This window comes from Triturus cristatus, chromosome 5_1 (genome assembly GCF_964204655.1).
Source record: "Triturus cristatus chromosome 5_1, aTriCri1.1, whole genome shotgun sequence".
NCBI lineage: Eukaryota > Metazoa > Chordata > Amphibia > Caudata > Salamandridae > Triturus > Triturus cristatus.
In genome coordinates this window covers 699,103,610-699,123,154 of record NC_140587.1, presented here as the reverse complement: position 1 = coordinate 699,123,154, position 19,545 = coordinate 699,103,610, and the positions used below count along the sequence as shown (strand labels likewise).

The 19,545-nt window shown below is 46.9% G+C and overlaps 1 protein-coding gene across 5 annotated transcripts in view; it reads left to right on the top strand.

Moving 5' to 3' along the window:
• SPIDR (scaffold protein involved in DNA repair) overlaps window positions 1–9,886 on the top strand; it is a 2,139,604-nt gene extending 2,129,718 nt beyond the window's left edge. For all 5 annotated transcript variants that reach the window (XM_085605664.1, XM_085605663.1, XM_085605662.1 and 2 more), the window contains 3 exons: window positions 3,196–3,310; window positions 4,751–4,804; window positions 8,883–9,886. In XM_085605664.1, the coding sequence (XP_085461790.1) occupies window positions 3,196–3,310; window positions 4,751–4,804; window positions 8,883–9,014 (301 nt within the window). In that variant the 3' untranslated portion in view covers window positions 9,015–9,886. The remainder of the gene's footprint in view (window positions 1–3,195; window positions 3,311–4,750; window positions 4,805–8,882) is intronic.
• Window positions 9,887–19,545: the final 9,659 nt, after the last annotated feature.

Below are 19,545 nucleotides of genomic sequence, written 5' to 3'. Positions count from 1 at the left end.
GAAATGTTGAAAATGGAGGTGCAGCACTTCCTTTGGAACAAGGTACTGGGGGAGCTGTGAAGGTACCTGTAAATGTGGTGGGGATTGCTTCTCTCCCTTCAGTGCCCTCCCAGCAGCGGTACTATGAGGGGCATGCAGATTTTGGTGTTGGCCATTCCCATGCAGGAGGAGGTGGTCACCAAGGAAGCAGATAAAAAGAGTAATTTAAATTTAAACAAAGCTAGGTTCTACATCTTTCTTGAACCAGGTCACCCTCTTGAGGATTCATAAACTGCTGACTGTCAAGAAAGAAATGACCTTCCTGAGGCTCTGTGATATTGAGCGAGACTTAGAGCATGAGCACATGGGGAAAAAAAGAATTTGTCCTCCATCCCGACAGAAATGTAAGGGTATTTGGGGTCAAGAGGGAAGATTGGTTGGAGGGACAGTCCAACCTGAGGTTGTTCCTTATTCTTGGGATCCATTTTTTGAATTCACAGTTTGTTGACCTGTCTGATTCCCCCATCAATCAATCAATGGCTTGTAAAGCGCAACTACTCAACCGCAAGTGTCTCAAGGCCCCTATCCAAAACAAGGTGTGTGGAGGGAGGTACATCCAGAGTCTGCATTACATGTAATTTATTTATTTTTCAGCAAGGCTACGTTTAAATAGTTGCGAGTTGCCCTGCCCATTACTTTTTCACTCTTTTCCTCGTATCCGTTTCTTTATGCTGGAATAATTCCTGGGAGTTAGAGGGTCTGTGTTTGATGCAAAATCGAAAGAATATTTTTCATTCCATCAGCACTTTTTGTTTGATCTCTGTCCTGGCGTAAAGCTTGTTGGAGCTTAACACCTTGATGCCAGTGCTGGCGAGGAACCAGAGACACTTGTCTTGTCACTTCACAACTGCTTCAGAAAAAAACTGTGATTTGGGGGTTAGGTTTTTGAGTTTTCCGAGCCTTATATGCAAGTACAAGACACACAGTTGATGAACAGAATGCAGAACAAATCAAAACATTCACCCCCAGTGAAGAGACCTGGGTTAAATCCATCATTCTTTTGCTCGCCATGCCACGCCAGTTTAGACCTGGTCATAAGCAGATCAGTCTTGACCCAGTGCCTCATGGGAACAACCCAGCCCGAACTGCCAAGCCAAGTCCTCCCTGGACCGGAAACAAGCATCCTAGTACTGGTTTTGGGGTTTCACCCCATATCAGCCAGGATAGCTTGAATCCAGTGGCACAGTGAGCCCGGGACCCACGTATGGGCATACCCGGCGCACTTAGGGCGAGAAAGCAAAAGACACACAGTTGATGGACGGAATGCAGAACAAATCAAAACATTCACCCCCAGTCAAGAGATCTGGGTTAAATCCATCATTCTTTTGCTCACCATGTCACCCCAGTTTAGACCTGGCCATATGCAGATCAGCCTTGACCCTGTGCCTCATGGGAACAGGCCAGCCCGAACTGCCAAGCCAGATCCTCCCTGAACCGGAAACAAGCATCCTAGGACCGGTTTCGGGGTTTCACCCCTCATCAGCCAGGATAGCTTGAATACAGTGGCACAGTCCCTTGCTCACTTTGCCACTGGATTCAAGCTAGCCTGGCTGAAGAAGGGTGTTACCCCGAAACCGGTCCCAGGATGCTTGTTTTCGGTTCAGGGAAGGCCTGGCCTGGCAGTTTGGTCTGGACTGTTCCCATGAGGCACAGGGTCAAGACTGATTTGCATATAGCTGGGTCTGAACTGAGGTGGCGAAGTGAGCTAAAGAACGATGATTGATTCATCCCAGATCTGTGAGTGTCTTAAAAGTTTCAGCGCTCCGTCCATCATCTCCTTGTGTTTGCTTTGTTCGCCCTAAGTTGGCAGGGTATGCCCAGACGTGGGTCCCTTGCTCACTTTGCCACTGGATTCAAGCTAGCCTGGCTGAAGAGGTGTGTTACACTGAAACCGGTCCCAGGATGCTTGTTTCTGGTTCAGGGAAGGCCTGGTTTGGCAGTTCGGTCTGGACTGTTCCCATGAGGCACAGGGTCAAGACTGATTTACATATAGCTGGGTCTGAACTGAGGTGGCGAAGTGAGCTAAAGAACGATGATGGATTCAACCCAGATCAGTGACTGGGGGTGAGTGTCTGAAAAGTTTCCGTGCTCCTTCCGTCAATCATCTCCTTGCGTTTGCTTTATATGCAAGTGCCTCAGATGTATTTGTCTACAAGAATAGTTGAACTTGTAACCATTTATGTAGTAGTTACTAATAAGCCTTCATTACTAACAAAAGGAGCTGTTTTCACAACCTGAGAATAACAACAAGTTTCTAAAATTATGCCTTGCAGTTTGCATGTGGCGCCACTGTGTTGGTTCATTACTCACTAAGCTATATTTCAAGAATTGTAACGTGAGAACTGAATATCTTTAACAAAAGCACTCTCCCACTGAGCTATCTACATAAAATGCAAGCCGGTGGCCTGTATGTTATACGCTGTGCTCTAAAGAAGTAACAGTAACCCTCTGTACATCAAACCTGTCACTAGTCTGCATTGTTATCTCCAGCAAGTGCATTAAGCACCAGAGTTATCCTACGGGTTGTATACCATGGACTTGCTGGTTGCACAAAGATGCCTAAAACCACACAAAATGCTTTACAGTTTAGCCTGCTTATGGCCAATTAAGTAAGCCAGAAAATGTTTACTATCCCATTTGCTTTTGTTACCAATTTATTTAGGGGATAAGAGTATTTAAAAAAGAAATGTATACGTTAAAAGTCAGGCTCTGCCCCTCACTGAGCCACCACTTCTCACTTTAAATGTATGGGATCCCGTAGTAATTTTTTTCCATCTCCAGCAGCGGCGTTATGCATCCTAAATTATGCACACGAAGTATAGGTTACACGTGAGTATCTTCTACTTCACTTTTGGGAATCTCATGCATGTGGCGCATTGCCAACGCTTACTTATCCGGCCATTTGCTTTATTCAGAAAATGATTGAAAAAGTTTCAACTGCTCCACAACGGGGTAAGGGGAGATTGACATTTTATGACCTTTTCTGAGAGGGAAGCATTGCAGGGAGTCATCATTGCAAGTAAAAGCATATGTTAGGATATTTTCGAATTAGAAAATCCTTGTGATAAATCAGCGTTGAGATTGACAAGGGGAATGTTTTTGAACGTTGCTTTGGTGTTTCTCTTTAAAATCGCAATGTATTTTTACCTCTTACAGATCCTCGTTTTACTGCAGGCGGTGCTCCCAAGCTGTGATTTCACCAGTTCTTAAAATGCAGCTTGAAGTTTTTTTGCAGTGTCCATCCGTAGCTCGAGGCCCAGTGAAAGTCAAGGTACTTACCGCACGCGCTAGCTTTACATAAATGGAACCATACGAAGACTCCTTGCCTCCTTGGCCTGCTGCCTGGCTTCATTCAAATTGTGTTAAAGCTGCTGTTTAATCAGGAGGTTAAAGAACAGTCCTCTTAGGGGACCTCATGTGCTCCCTCCCTCCAAGATACCTCTCCAGTCCCATTAAACTGTCCTGCAACATTCTGCTGACAACAGACCCCAAAACACACGCAAGAGGCCTCCAGCCTGACACGCTACATTTGGGGAAATCGGCGCAAGGGGCATTTCCGATCGTTTTTTTTTTTTTAAATCATGGTTCCGGGTAAATTGGTTTGTCCAGGGTATTTATCCAGGTAAATTTGTGCAGGCAAAAGCTGGCGAAATTTACACAGGCTGAGCTGTTGGCAAAGGGGGAATAACCAGGGCTTCAAGTGGGCTGGGTCCTTCCGGTGATCAGCACGGCAGTTCTAAAAAGCAGCTGCTGAGACGGGTCTCTTTCGGGCTCTCCATTTTTGCCCTCACCCTCTGTGAAAAATAAATCTTAACTCTGCAGCAGTGCCACCCTTCACAGCCTTTGGTGTAACTTAAAGAGACTCGTTTTAGTTCTTTCACAGTCTCAACATTTAGAAACTGTAGCATTTTCAATATTTTATACAACAAAGCCATAATTGTTGCTTATTTATCTTATGCAACTAACAACCATTGACAAAGCCAATAGTCCTGACTTCTTGTAGGTATAATGTTACTTGCTGTATTATATATCTTGGTGCAATGACAAACAGCAAAATACCAGTCAGCAGCACACTATGCTTAGCACAGCTGTTTAGTATACATGTTTTTAAGCCACGCCCTTAATAACATCGACCACTCCCATTTGAGAGTCCACATAGCTTTTTCATCCCACTTTAAGCCCTGGGAATACATGTGGTAAAACTGTTCATTAGTAATTGGATGTGTGGGATAGGAAGAACTTTAAAATCAAGGAGTGGACTTGTGTGCAGTCCTGAAGATTACACTTGTTTCCATTTGTCACCATGAGAGCCATTAAGCATGAGTATTTCCACAGTTCATTTGAAAGTGTCCTTTTTTTAATAGTAAACATACTATTATTTTTTTCTTTTACTTTACAGCTGAAAATTAACATAAAACGCTGATAACATAATGAAATATAAAAATAGTTTTCTATAATTTTATTAATATTTTGCTTGTGAGAGAATGCACACACAGTTTGAAAAATGTGAGTCTGTGCATTTATTGTAGATGACCATTTTCCAGCACTTGTTTCAAGAATTGTTTGGTTTCATAGAATGGTTTGGAATAAAGTGCTTGTGGTAAATGGTTGCAAAATTGTACACTTTCCACTTAATTTGGCAACAGATATTCACTGACAGTGTAATGTACATTTTGTGTTGTTGTAAATATTGTTTTTATTTCTTTCCCAGCTGCAGCAAAAGACTATTTGTTCCCTTCTGGGCTCACCAGCCAGTGAGGATGGGGTAGGTATAAGCTGGACTACAGGCTCTTAAGTAAATAGTTTTATATCAATAGATGTTTCATAGCATGGTTCATTCGAAGACAAAGAGACCTCTTATTCCAAAGCGTTGTGCCTTTTACAGGGACTTTCTGTGACAATGATACACTACCACTACCGCACTGTACTTACTTGCAGTGCCTTTGTATAAAACCATGCTACTGTACTGTACTGCTGTTCAAGTTTTCTCAGAATATGGGACTAAACAGCCCAGGAATTTGTTACAGACATTTTCAGCTTGATACATTTGTTTTATTTCTGATATGCAGAGAGGACTATCCATGTTTTAAGGAACTGAGTGCTGTTAATTTCTGAAGTACAGTAATTTAGTATTCATCATTGGAAAATGGCTGTTTTGCATGCTGTCGGATGTTGACGTGATTTGCTGTTGAAGGCACCATCGCCTTCTCATACAGTAGTCCACAGGGAGGCAACCTGAAACACACAGATATCGCAGCTAAGACCAATAGATATATATATATTCACTGAAAAAACAAAGGTTAAAGTGACATCAGTGCAAGCAGCATAACACAGCACACCAGGGGGCACTGCTTCTTTCTGCTGCTCGGGTAGATTTCCTTCTCAAACGGCAGCTTTTACAACGAGAGCGGCAACTTTCTCAACATGAGCTGTAGCAACCTGCTGCGACTACCCACATTTTCAAATATCGCAGGGAGGCAGTCTAGCGCTCATTTTTTTCATATATGGTTTCCAACTTAATGCTGGTGAGCCACATGCAAGAAAAACTCAGCTGCACCGCGGTTGGTGGAGTTTTTGCTGAGCTCCGTGCTTCAAGCGGGGCTCAAAGTGGGAAGAACTCAGTGAACTCCATCGATGGTCTCACTATATTATTCACTCTCTTCCCAGAAATACTACCAACCGAGATTTTAATATCTTTCGGATTTACAGTTCCCCTAGTATTAGATAACACTCTACCTAAATCCTGGCAATCTTTCCTATGGGATTCAAGCGGAACAGAAACTGGCTCCTCAAACGGCAGAACATCAATCCCATTTTTCCTCAAATGATCGACATTGGCCAAAACTAAAATTGCGATTATCCCAGAGCTAAAAGTTACTCTGGAATTCAGAAGTCCGCTTCTCCTCAATTTCAGATAGTAACTGCAAAAGTAAACTTCTATTGAGTGGGCCCAATTCTCTATCAAACAGTGAAGCAAAAATCAGGGTATTAGGTGCTTGCCCTGACCCAAATACTACACATACCTTGTCACTCTGTCTTGGATCAGCCCCCGACTATTGCATATGTCCTATGGGAGAAGTAAAGTCAGGCTCCCCTTCAAAATACCTCCCTTGATTAGGATTTAACCGTACAGGGAAAGTATCCCTACCAGAAAGGTTTGGAGGAAAATTATCAACAACCTGCCCTACCTCTGACAGAACTTCATTTGTCTTTACTACGATACTCTCTAAATCCAGGTCTATCCTTGTTTTATGGTGCTCTGAACCCAGGTCTATACTTGTTTTATGGTTCTACCGTTTGGTGCACAACCTCCCACCCAGGTGTATCCAATTATCCTCATATCCTCATGCCCTTCCTCTTGCCCTCCCCCCCCATGTGGTTCAACTTTCACACAGATCTTACATTTTGTGGATTTCACTTTAGTGTACAAAGATGATACTGCGCACATACCAGTGTATTGTGCTCGGGCCATGTGCACCGATGTAGGCCTTTGAGTGTGCTGTTGCAACTATCTATGCATATCCAACTTACCAAGGGGCACACACACATTTACTCATTTTGCCCTTGCCCATTCCGCCACTTGTCAGGACAGACCATGTGCAGGGCAGGCACAGGGAAATGTGCAAGGCAGACTGGCCACGATCTCACCCATGATATCATGGAAAACCATGAGTGGAACCTAGACTGGCAGTGGGCAGCAGCAGTGATACCCTCTGAGTGCCTCCTAAGAAGATTTCAGGGCCCTTATACCTATTTGTTTTACAAATTAACTCAGCGTAAATTGCCTGAACTTCGAGAAAGAATGGAAAAGATAAAGCAGAAAAAGAAGAAAAAAATCCTATGTTAGGACAACATACACAGAAATACTGAGCGTGGGAAAAGAAGTTTGCAGTCCACGTCCACGGTCAAAAAGGGGATGCAGCCCAAGCTGCATAGTCTCTGAAGAAAACCCTAGCTGGTCCTTTCACTGAGAGGAAGGGTACAAAATGGCTGGGAAGATGAGAGGGCCAGGACACAAAGAGTACAACGAGTTTCTCTCCTTCCTTTTGTACTGTTGGAACTAACATAACAGGCTGCCTTCTCTGTGGTGAAAATGTAAGTGCTCATTCAGGGACCTATGTGACTATACCTTGTACATTATCCAACAGTGCACAAGGCATCTCATGTTTTAGGCGTGGTGGGAGCCAACATTTTCTCTCATTAAAGAAGTAAGAATGATGCAAGCCATGGTAAAGTAACTGATTTCAGGATGATTGTTGAAGATAACTACTGTCTAACTGGCTGCCAGAATGTATGCTGTGAGTGGAAGCTGTCTGTGGGGCATCCCTGCAAGGCTCAGTTCTGCAAACTGGGCATGGGAGGCATGGACGTACAATCCCTTGCAGAGGAGACACTGAAAGGTCCTTGGCCTCAACTTGATTGAAGAACCCAGATCTTAAGGGTGCAAGTGCTAGATAGCCAGGCAATAGGCCTCGTGGAACCACCGGCATGTAGATCCCTGAGGCTTTCTGGGGCAGTAGCGTTGACCTCCTTAGGCACACAGTAGCGCAGAGGATGATGAGGGGCTGCCATAACAGAACCTTTCCTTGAGTAAGCATTAAGTGAATGATGCCCAGCAAAGCATGTTAGGGCTACCTACATAGTAAGCAAGTTCATGGCATCTGGTACATTAGTTCTACTCTGTGAAGTGGGACCAGGACCAGCTCCCACGCTTAGGCCTATAACAGTTGGCACACTCCTCACATTTAATGCCTAGCCTGTCCCATAAGTAGACCCACTGAGTTGCTTTGGTGACGCTGATCTCATTCCTTCTCACATGATGTATGTACCAACTCACCTATCACTGAACAACCCTTCCAAAGTAGGTGTTGAACACATCAGGGGGAAGATGAATTGGCCGTGGTCAGAAGAGAGAAAGATTGACCTCAAGAAGTATGTGTGGGAGAGTGGTATTGTATGTCACAATGTAGAGATCTGTATTATCGACCTGCACCTTCATCAGGGTCACAATATATGCCTCCCCACTATATTGTAAGCTGGTAAGCATGTGTAAGGAAGTATAGATTCGCTGTTTTAACTCCCACCTATATACCTTGACGACAGCGTCGACGTCAAACAGCGCCCTTGGGGGAAAGCCAGAGCTACCTATGGAAAGGACAAAGCGACTATTTCCAGGATTTAGGAGGCGTTTGAAAGAAACAGTACTAAACTAGAAGAGTGAGAGGCCAAGATTTCTGTTCTGACTGCTATGACTTTGCCATTTGGAGCCCATGTATGTTCATAAGAACGTATGGAACGTCCTTGCAAAAGGCGTCGGCTGAGCCCCGCTATTGCCGCATTAATTCTTCATCAGAAGCAATCAAAATAAGTACAAACAAAACACACAAATTAAGGGAAAACAATTAAAGCCGATGTTAAAATGCAGTGCATAGACTATGCATGGATGCCGGGGCTCCTAGTGCATAATTGTTCTGGGAAACCGATTTCCTCTGCAGAATGACACCGTTGCTGGGTCACTGGCACTGGGTCATGGGAGAGGGGAGGGGGGGGGGGGGTTACACTCCCTGAAGTTCATGTGTGCCTTTGTAGATAAAGGCATAACTGTAATCTAAATCACAACGCAGTCACAGCAGCGAGGAAAGATCCAATTCAGTTATCAGAGTGAGAGGTTCCAGATAGCAGCCTTTATGACGTTGTATTTCCCTTTACTTAATTGCCTGCCGCAGCAGTGAAAGGTCGGGGCGCGCGAGGACCTTGTACTGTACTATGTCGCGCAGGTATGAGCTGTTTGGAACAGAATGTGCTGCATTGTTTGCTAAGCCAACATACCTTTATCTCCTCAGAGTTACGAGCTGACGAGGGTGCTGGGCCAGGAGGCGGGGCCGCTGAGCTGTTACCTCCCCCCTGCCGCCGGTCACCCGACCAGCGGCCCCGTCCTGGAGGAGGTGGCCCTTCTAGAAGCTGCAGGAAGGTGACGGAAGGCGGCCCGCCGCGAGACACAGTTGTACTTTGGAGCAGGTGTTTACTGCCTCGAAGCAAGAACCAGTACAGACGCTGCCCTGAGTGAAGTGCTGTAAAACGGAAATCTACTACAAACTGCTTTTACCTCGTGGAAAGTGGATCTCGCTATTAAAACATACCTCTCGTCGTTTCAGAATGTACCAGAAACATTTTAAACTATTTGAAAATAAGGCGATATATTTTTTACGCATTACCTTGTAAACGATTTGGAAATAAGTCGACGTTTTTTACGTGTTGCCTTGCAAACAATAGGTAAAAAAAAAAAAATCATTGCCAAGCCGAAAGCACTTTATTGAATTTTGTACTTCTTTAAATATAATTGTATAAGTGCGCATGCATGCGCTTTACTGCCAGTTTTATAATGGGATCGCAGGTATGAGCGGCGAAGAGCATTTTAAATGTTTAACTTTGTCATGCGTGTTGTGCTGCAAATGCGTCTATACACAAAATCTCTCCCTCGGAGCTTAGCCGTTATAACATAATTTTTTAAAGGCACAATTAATTTTGTGTTCTGGTTAATACTTGCTTTTTCAAAGTAAAAATATGCGTAGTTACCTGAACTTAATGCATAGAGGAGTTTGGTTAATTTTATTGTAAAGGCCTGCAGCAAGCCTGTTTTCTTTATGTATGCCCAAAACAAGTATTAGACATGCCTACTCACAGTCTTACGGAGTCTTGTAATACCATACTTGTAAACATTTTAGAAAAGGAAAGTAGTAGATAAAAATAAAAAAAAGAATTGGATGAGTGTATTTCCCCCTTTGCCTTCTATTGAAGCAGGGGCAATGTCATGCTGGAGACAGCCAAAATAAAGCTTCAGAAATTGAGTCTCCCGCCTGATTCAGGTCTGTTGGCATATATATAATACGTAATTGCAATTTATTTTCGAAAAATACTTTTCTGGTTGCATCCTAAAATCCTCAACTCCTGCTTGACGTTTCCCCTGATTTTGGGTCTCTCCCTTTTCAAAAGAAAACTCTGAAGTAAAGACACTCATCAAGATTGTCTTTGTATTGTCATTCTTGGGTGTCAACACTCCGACCTAGTTACTACACCTCGTTTGTTGTACAACTTCGCCACCTTCAAGTAGGTTATGTGGAAATTGTTAATGAAACACACATACATGCAGACAGTGGATAATGCGTTACTTCATTAAAGCAAGATATAAGATCTCCTTTCTTATCTAACTGCATTCAGTCAACTAGATCTAGAAACAAACTGCCCTGAAGAGAAACATTCGGATTTAATTTGGAACTTGTAGAGCACAAACATTTGCCATGCAATGGAATCTTGGCTCTAAAAGACCAAACACTTTGGTGACAGGAATAGTAGGAAACCAATATGGAGGCTCGTCATCTAATTAACAATACAGATAGGCCTTCAATGCTTATCTTAATGAGATATGAGAAATTATGGATTTTAATATGATAGACAGTGAATTCCACAACATGGGTCCAAGATAAGAAAAAGACCTGCCCCCCAGCCTAGATCACATAACTGCAGGGATAGCAAATGAATACATGGCATAAAAGCGAAGTAGTTTAATCAGTTTAAAATAAGTAAAATGGGGGCGTGGCTAGCTGCCAAGGAAAATGGCCGCAGCCTAGTGAAGCTTCGTGGGTCTCGGAACCGACCCCGTCTATTCGCAAAATCATCCGGCGACACACGCACTTCAGCGCATAGGACACAGCAGTAGCGGACTCGAGGCATGTAACGATCCGCTTCTGGGGCCCATATTCGGCAGCGAGCGGCTGCGATCGACTCAGTGGCGGCCTACGCTGATGAGGTAAGCCGGGCGCCACAGTGACGTGGCGGTTGAAGTACGCCGGGAGGGACGGAGCCGCGAGCTACGCGATGCAGCCGGTGAACTAAAGCTGGGACCCGATCCCGAACGTCGCTACGGACGACCAGAGGTGCGGCCGGGTGGACTCCCCCTCCCCCCGCTCCGTAAGGTGATTTCAGGGACGAGAAGGAACCGGGCAAAAATCAATTGAAGGAGCGCCATCCCCCAGCACAGCGCGGTGCACCGGTTGGACTGTTGTTGGCGGGGGGCGCAGCGGGGGGGCACAGCGGTGGCGCTGGGGGGGCCACCGGCCACCCAGAACAGTGGATCAAGAGGCATTGAGGGCAGGAGGCTGCAGTGGACACATAGCACCAGAGTATGCTCTAAGCGCAGGGGCTCACTCGTGGAGGACGGAGGGGAGATGATACAGGAAAATTAACGCTCCAGTGAGTGGGGGCGGGGGTTCCTTGCTACCGTCCCCGATCCCAGGAAGGAGCCGCGCACATTTCAACGGCCAGGATGAGCACCAGTGGCCCAAAGGGCATGAACCAGGCGAAGCTGGACAAGTATGCTTAAACCAAACCACAGCAGGACCCTGAAGATAAGGAGGCGCAGGTGACCCCCAGTGCGAAAACGGCAGTGGCGCAAGAAATAACCCTCCACGACGTAATGGCTGCACTGACTAAGGTGGATACACGCATTGGGGCGATGTCGATGGACGTGTCCCTGATCCGAGCCGACCTTCACAAATTGTCTACCAGAATAACTGAGGTAGAGGGAACTACGGCGACTCTGGTGACCGACACAGCTGTTCTTAAGACACAAGTGAGTCGTCTCCTGGCGGACAATAAACAGATGGCGGCGAAACTGGAGGACCAAGAAGGGCGTTCACGGAGTAACAACATACGCCTTATTGGTGTGCCGGAACAAACGGGTGGCCCGCCCCTGGACCTCTTTGTCAAGGAGCTCGTCACCACTCGCCTTCAGCCGCGTGGCCTGTCCAACTACTTTTCGGTTGAAAGAGCACACCGTGTCCCCGGGGGCAGGCCGAAACCGGGAGCACCACCGCGACCCATCCTAGCCCGTATATTTAATTTTAGGGACAGGGACGTCATACTACAGGCCACGCGAGCTGCACCCCAGATAAGACTCGAAAATGCCACAATCACCATTTTCCCGGACTATACGGCGGCAGTGTCGCGACAGCGTCGCAGATTTCTCGACGTTAAGAAAACCCTGCGGGACCGCGGAATCAAATACTCAATGATGTATCCGGCAAGGTTGCGGGTGGAAGCAGACAGAAAAACATGTTTTTTTCTGACCCCGGAGGACGTACAGGAATGGCTGGAGGCCTGGCACAAGGCCCCACGATCTGGAAGGTCAGGGTCAAATGGCACGCACTGCGGAGAACAAACAAGGTCGGAAGAACAAGAATAGGAAACCCTGAGGATAGGGGTTTGGTAGTACAGATCAACAGCGGTGCGGGGATTCCAGGACTAATGCTTGAACTGGACACTTCTGGCTCTTCGTTGAGGGCAACATCTTGTGGGCTGCTGACCGGAACTTTGTTGGGCACCAAGGCGCCTGTTCACGGCGGAGGGAATATACTGACTGCTTACAGACTTTACTCAAGGTCACTGGGAAACCGGACCCTCTTGGGCACTCCGATCCGCATGTTACATTGGATTGACGTGTGGTGCCGCACAGGATGAAGACGATATGGGGGGTTCTACCGGACTGCGGAGACTCACTCTCCTCCCAAGTTATGGTAACAGGGAAGGGTAACAAGCACTCTGCACAGTTGGGGTGGCGGGAAGTTTTAATTCCGTCGAGCAGGGAGGGGGGAAGGGGGACTGGGACTGTTTTTATGGTTATGTTCTTTTTTGTATATTGTTCTTAGTCAGGCACTAACGTGTGGGATACCTGTATGCTTCAGCCAACAGGTGCATTACGGATGCGACACCATGACAATGCTTAACTATCGTATCAGCAATGACAACACATAGCTCATCCACCTCGGAGACACAGCCGCACCCCGTGACACAGGTGGCTCCCTTAAAGCTAGTCACATGGAACGTTCATGGCCTGGGGGACAAAATAAAACGCGGCTTGGTTTTGCAAAGTTTAAAATGGTGCGAGCCGACGGTGGCTCTAGTACAGGAGACGCATCTAACTGGTACCACTTGCAGGGCGCTAGACCGCTGGGGGTTTAAAATGGTTGCCCATTCGGAGTTCACCTCCGGTTCCAGAGGGGTGGGTATTGTGGTTCGAAAACAATCGCAACTAATAATACATCACACAAAAACAGACAAATACGGTTGATTTGCGGCCATAGCTGGACAATGGGAGGGGAGACCTATTAATATAGTATCAGTTTATATCCCTCCAGCCCTCCACACGGTGACGCTGCAGGCACCGGGTGACTTTTTGCTTAATCTCAGGACCAGGATTATAAACACTTCTCTTTCACAAGGAATCATCCCAGACATCCTCAAAGTCGGTCAGATATCCCCATACTAAAAAAACCATCGGCGGACCCATCTGACCTGAATAACTATCGCCCAATTTCTAACATCTCGACCCTCGTCAAATTGCTAGAAAAATGTGTCAACGTACAGCTCAGTAAGCACATAGATCACTTCAACCTGCTAGATCAATTCCAATCAGGTTTTCGATCAGGACACAGCACAGAATCAGCCATGACCCACATAATTGATGACACACTTCAAATTCTGGATCAAAACAAGGGATGCCTGCTAGTCCTGCTGGACTTATCCTCAGCCTTCGACACAGTCAAACATGTCAATCTTCTAGACCTCCTGAAACACAGGATGGGACTATCTGGTACTGTGTTTAGCTGGTTCACGTCCTTCCTCCAAAACAGAACACAACGATTCAAGATTAACCAATCATTATCCAACCCCTCCCCGGTCACTCTGGGAGTACCCCAGGGTTCATCCCTCTCCCCGACTCTCTTCAATTTGTTTATGGAACCTCTCACGGAGCTACTCAACTCGTCAAACATCCAATATCACATGTATGCCGACGACACACAACTCTACATCAAAGTTCACTCACTTGACGACATCAAGTCCCTTAACTCAACTCTCCACAAAACACAGATCTGGCTGGCGGAAAATCATCTAAAACTAAACATTCTAAAAACTGAATTTCTCCTCATCGCCCCCCCAACCAAACAACCACCATCCTTGAATGGATGAAGCATATCACAGCACTCGATTGCCCACCTACCATCATCGACTCAGCTAAATCACTGGGAATAACCTTGGACAATAAGTTAAATATGCAGAAACACATCAGCGCTACAACTAAAGGAGCTAATTTCCAGATTAACACCTTGAGAAGACTGAAACCCTTCATACCGGACAGAGACTTTAAACAGACAGTCCAAGCCCTAGTATTGCCCAAAGTGGATTATGGAAGTATTGCTCTCTGTGGCCTACCCAGATCAACGACAGCTCCCTTAAGAACCACAATCAATACAGCTGCAAGGCTCGTCACAGGCTCCAAAAGAAGCAGCCACATCCCCCCTGACCTTCGTGCCCTCAACTGGCTTCCTTTTGAGGCCAGAATTCACTTGAAAATCGCTTGTATGACTCATAAGGCCTTACATCACAAAACACCGAGATACTTAACGGAGAAATTGGTACTATCTGGTGGCAACAGATCCACTAGGAGCTCCAACAATCTTCTGCTTAAACCACAACGGTTCTCCAAGCAGAAAACATACTACCGCTGCTTCTCAGGAATGGCACCCAGGATTTGGAATGCCTTGCCCCAAGAAACGAGACTTAACCCATCGGCAGCCTTTTTAAAAAAAGAAGTGAAATCTATTCTTCTAGCCAAATTCACATGACTCTTTGATTCTCCCTTGTAACTATGTGATACTAGTGTATGCTAATCCTTACTTTCCTCACCTATGTCACGATATTCAGGTTTTCTATGTTGTTATCTCTGTACTGTAAAGCGCTCTGATACCTGTAAAGGTCTTGTTCGCGCTATACAAAACTGCAAGAATAAAATACATAAATAAATAAATCTCCCAGAGGGGGTACTATTGATTGGGGGTGACTTTAATGATACCATTGATGGGGCTCTGGACCGCTATCCCACCAAGCTGCTCACGGGTGGCGCTTCTTCTACCGGGACCTTTGTAGAGGCACTGGGACTCACCGACACATGGAGGTACCGCAACCCCGATAAACGACAATTCACTTTCTATTCTGGGGTACACAATAGCCTCTCCAGGATAGATTATTTCTTAGCATCAGCTGAATGCTTGAGTAAGGTAACGACTGTTGAAATTCTACCAAGGGGAATTTCTGACCACTCCCCAGTGCTCTTAACCTACACTAGCCACCACAAGACACAGCAGCATGCTTACCCAATTTACCCTGGATATTTACATGTCCCTAAGATCAAGAAAGCTTTTACCACTACCACACAACATTACTTTCAAGAAAACGCTTCCTCGGTTAACTCTCCGACCATTCTGTGGGAAGCCTACAAAACCGTGCTCAGAGGGCAGGCAATTGCTGTTATTACAGGTCACAAGTGCGACAAATACCGAGAGCTAAATGACTTGGAACAAGAGTTACGTGAGGCAGACGCCCAATGCACCCGAAACCCCACCCCAGCTTCGACCCAGCGCTTGCGCCTCAGGCAACAAGAACACAGGGAATATCTCAGAGAGGTGGTTAGGTCACGCATGTCAGCCACGCAGCAAAAGATTTATGAAACCGGCGATAAAGCCGGGAAACTCCTGGCATGGCTCGATAAACGGGAACTGGGGAAGAAATGTATAGCTAGACTTCGTACATTTGAAGGTCAGTTGGTAATAGCCCCGCACACAATAGTGCATACGCTAGCGTGACATTTTCAGCAGGTGTACACATCGTCATCTACTATGACCATGGAGGAGGCGCAGTCCTATATTAAAGATATTGCTATGCCCAAACTCACACCAGAGGATGCCTCTGCGCTCGAAGCCGATCTTACGATCGAGGAGCTGCAGGTGGCGATCGTTGCAATCGGGATAGGCAGTGGGGCCCAATGGTATACCAGTTGAAGTATATTAAAAGGTAGCTGGAACAATTGCCCCACACCTACTACATATGTACTGCGACAGCCTAAAGGTTGGTGAACTTCCAATAGATCAATGACTGACCACTATAGTAGCGATCCCAAAACCTGGAAAGCCCCCCGAAGAATTTACCTCGTATCGCCCCATATCTCTAATTAATGCTGAGGCAAAAATCCTGGCGAAACTCCTTGCATTACGACTGACACCGCACTTGGGGACCATTATACACACAGACCAATCCGGCTTCATGCCGGGTAGAAGTACGGCATTGAACCTACGACGCTTACATGGCGTGATGGCCCGCGTGTCCTATTTGAAAGAGCCAGCAGTTCTCCTTTCCTTAGATGCGCGGATGGCATTCGATATGGTGGAGTGGCCCTTCTTTTTTGCTGTGCTTAATCACTTGGGCTTTGGTCCTAAATTCTGCGCGTGGGTACGTTTATTGTACACTAATCCTGTGGCACATGTGACTGCCAATGGTCATATCTCCGAAGATTTCCAACTTTCACGCGGCACGCGTCAAGGCTGCCCGCTGTCGCCGCTGTTATTTACTCTAGTGTTGGAGCCACTGGCAGCGTGGATCAGATGGGAACCGATGATTCGGGGACTCAGATGGTCGGAAGACTGGGAGGACCGCATCTCCTTATACGCGGATGATGTGCTGATATACATGGCCTCCCCCAGTCACTCTATTGAGGTTCTCCTCAACATATGTGAACTTTTCGGCTGGGCATCGGGATACACTATAAACTTGTCTAAGTCCGTCTTATTTATATTATGTGGGCCGCCCCCTCGGCTCCCCAGAGATTGCCCACAGCAGGTGGCGGAGGGCACATTCAAATATTTGGGTATCTATATAACCGCAAACCCAGATGACTTCTATACGTGGAATCTCGTGCCTCCCTTCGAGCGCCTCAGACGGGATGCGTCGCATTGGCGAACACTACCGCTGACCCTCTTGGGAAAAGCGGCGCTCTTTAAAATGATGGCGCTCCCTCGGTTCCTGTATGCACTGGAGAATACACCGTTCCAGGTACCCCCAAGCTATTTCAAAGCGATAGAGGCACGAGTTTTCAGTCTGCTATGGGGAAATAAGCCGGCGCGTATTGCACAGGGCAAATTGGTTAAAGGGTGGTACGACGGGGGAATAGCACTTCCAAACATACAGTTGTACTATTGGGCAGCACAATTGAAGATTATTAACCAGTGGATACACGTCCCGCAAACAGACCCTGCTTTTAAGCAGACAGACACGGGCTAGGGGTAGAAGGTATGATGGCAGAGCTGTATAACGAGAAACGACCCCCCACATTGATTGGACCCACAAAACACACAATCACCTTGTGGCACAGGGCGCATGCAAAACTGGGATGGAAGGGAATCATAACTCAACTTACTCAACTGTGGGATACCAAACGGCTGGGACGGCTCAGGAATAGTAAGGGATTTGCCCAGTGGGACGCAATCGGCATATCCACGGTGGGCGACATGTGGCGCAGGCGGGGGAGACAATCACGTTTGAACGTCTTAGGGAACAATATGAGTTGGCACCCTCGGAAATGTTTCGATACCTGCAGGTACAACATGCGCTACGAGCGGCCTTGCCAGCGGGTACCGAAGTTCCGGAGGCCACCCCCTTGGAGGATAGATTACTCACAGATTATATGCAAAGACGCGCCACTTCCCTAACCTACAAAAAATTGGTCAACAACTTGCTGGACCCTCTGAGGGTACTCCGGGAAAGATGGTCTCGAGATGTTGGGGAACTCGATGACACCGAGTGGCAGGAGGCAACGGCATCTCCAAGGGAGGTGGGGATACCCTCAAGGCTTAGGCTGGTGCAGCTCAAAATTATGCACCGTTCTTACTATACCAGACTCACCCTCTGCAGGATGGGAAAAGCTTTGCACCCATACTGCTTGAGGCGCTGTGGGGAGGAGGGGTCATTGTACCATACACTGTGGCAGTGTCCGAAAATAGCTGAATATTGGGTCAAAGTAATGAGGACAATGTCGCAAGTAGAGGAGGTGTCACTGGTGCCGGAACCCAAGAGATGTTTGTTGAATGTGTGGGAGCCTAACGATCTTACACACCCACCGCAGGAATGGTTTACTTTGGGAATAATTTTTTTTTTTTTTTTAAAACCTTTATTTGTGCATAGTAAAAGAACAAATACGGGCCTACAACCATCAGGCCGGCCACAACACGGTTGAGCACAGAGACAAACAGTACATCTCCTGTGCGTCAAGGTCAAGATTAGCAATGATTCAGGATTCATACACTGGAGGGATCCTTGACACCAGGGGAAGGAGAAGCGAAGGTTAATTTTAAGGTTTTCAAAAAAAATTTTATCGAGAAAGAAATCAGTAAAGGATAGAAACAAGGAGATTCGAGTCCGCGAGTCGGCTTCATACACTGGAGAGCAGCAGCATCATTAAAACAGCCATAGAAAATCTCATACAGTAAGGCGATGCAGTTAGATAACAGGATCATCACAGTAGTAAATACGCACCCCCTAAAAGCCGCCCCCACTCAATCCACCCCACACCCGGACCCCGAATCGAAACAAGTATAGCGCAGAGACATGAAAGAAAGAGGCCCATAGAACTAAAAAGAAACAGTAAATTACCCCCCCACCCTACACCAATGCGGAGGCTATGGCCTGCCCCCCCCCAGCATAGTGCCTGTCGCCCAATGAACCCGAAATATAGACGAGAGAGAAAGTAGGAATAGAGTAAAGAAACTAAGAGAAGAAAGAAGAAAGGAGGCGGGGAGGAGCCCACGTATCCTCGGAGCGCCCGACACCACCGGCCAACCAAGCCTCCACACACTGAAACCCCACTACACCCAAAGGCGGTCGTGTGAAGATAGCATGTAACAACAAGGAAATGAAGGCAGACAGATCGCGACGAGTGCGCACAACATATGCAAACAATTCCAGTCCCAGTCCAGCCCGTCCGTGAAACTATGATGATAGAAAGTAATCTAGCCCTGGCCCGATCGCGGGCTTACGATTAGACCCGCCCCCTCGTGAATGCCCCGCATCCCGAACAGACAAAGACAATATGGCCGCTTGGAAGAAGATGGAGAAGTAGAGTCACAAAATGGCCGCCGATCATCTATTGAGGTCCCCTTGCACACCATATAAAATCCAGACCTGGCTTGTAAAGTACATGAGTTCCACATAAAAGGAGCCGTAGGCCACCGTGAACGGTTCCTCGAGGTCGTCAGGTGTAGTTCAGCTGGAAGGTCCTGCGGGCACGGTGAGGCAGGCAACAACAAAGCAGGCAGCAATGACCGGGGAAACAAAGTATCCGCCATTGAGCAGGAGAGCGATTGATCCTGAGCGCCGGGAAAGCCAAACGCAGACACCAGTGGAGCACCGCTACACCCAGTCGTTACTTCCCCGCAGGAGGACCACAGCACTGGCAGACTCACGTCTTGTTGATCACAAACGGGGCGCTCACGACCCGCAGCAGACAGTGTAGAGTCGAACCGCTCACTCAGCGTTTGCAAGCCGACACACAATTGCAGACGAAAGTCCCGCAGGGCAGCCAGAACGGAGCCGTATGTCAGCGGAAGCTGCGCCCCCCCAGCG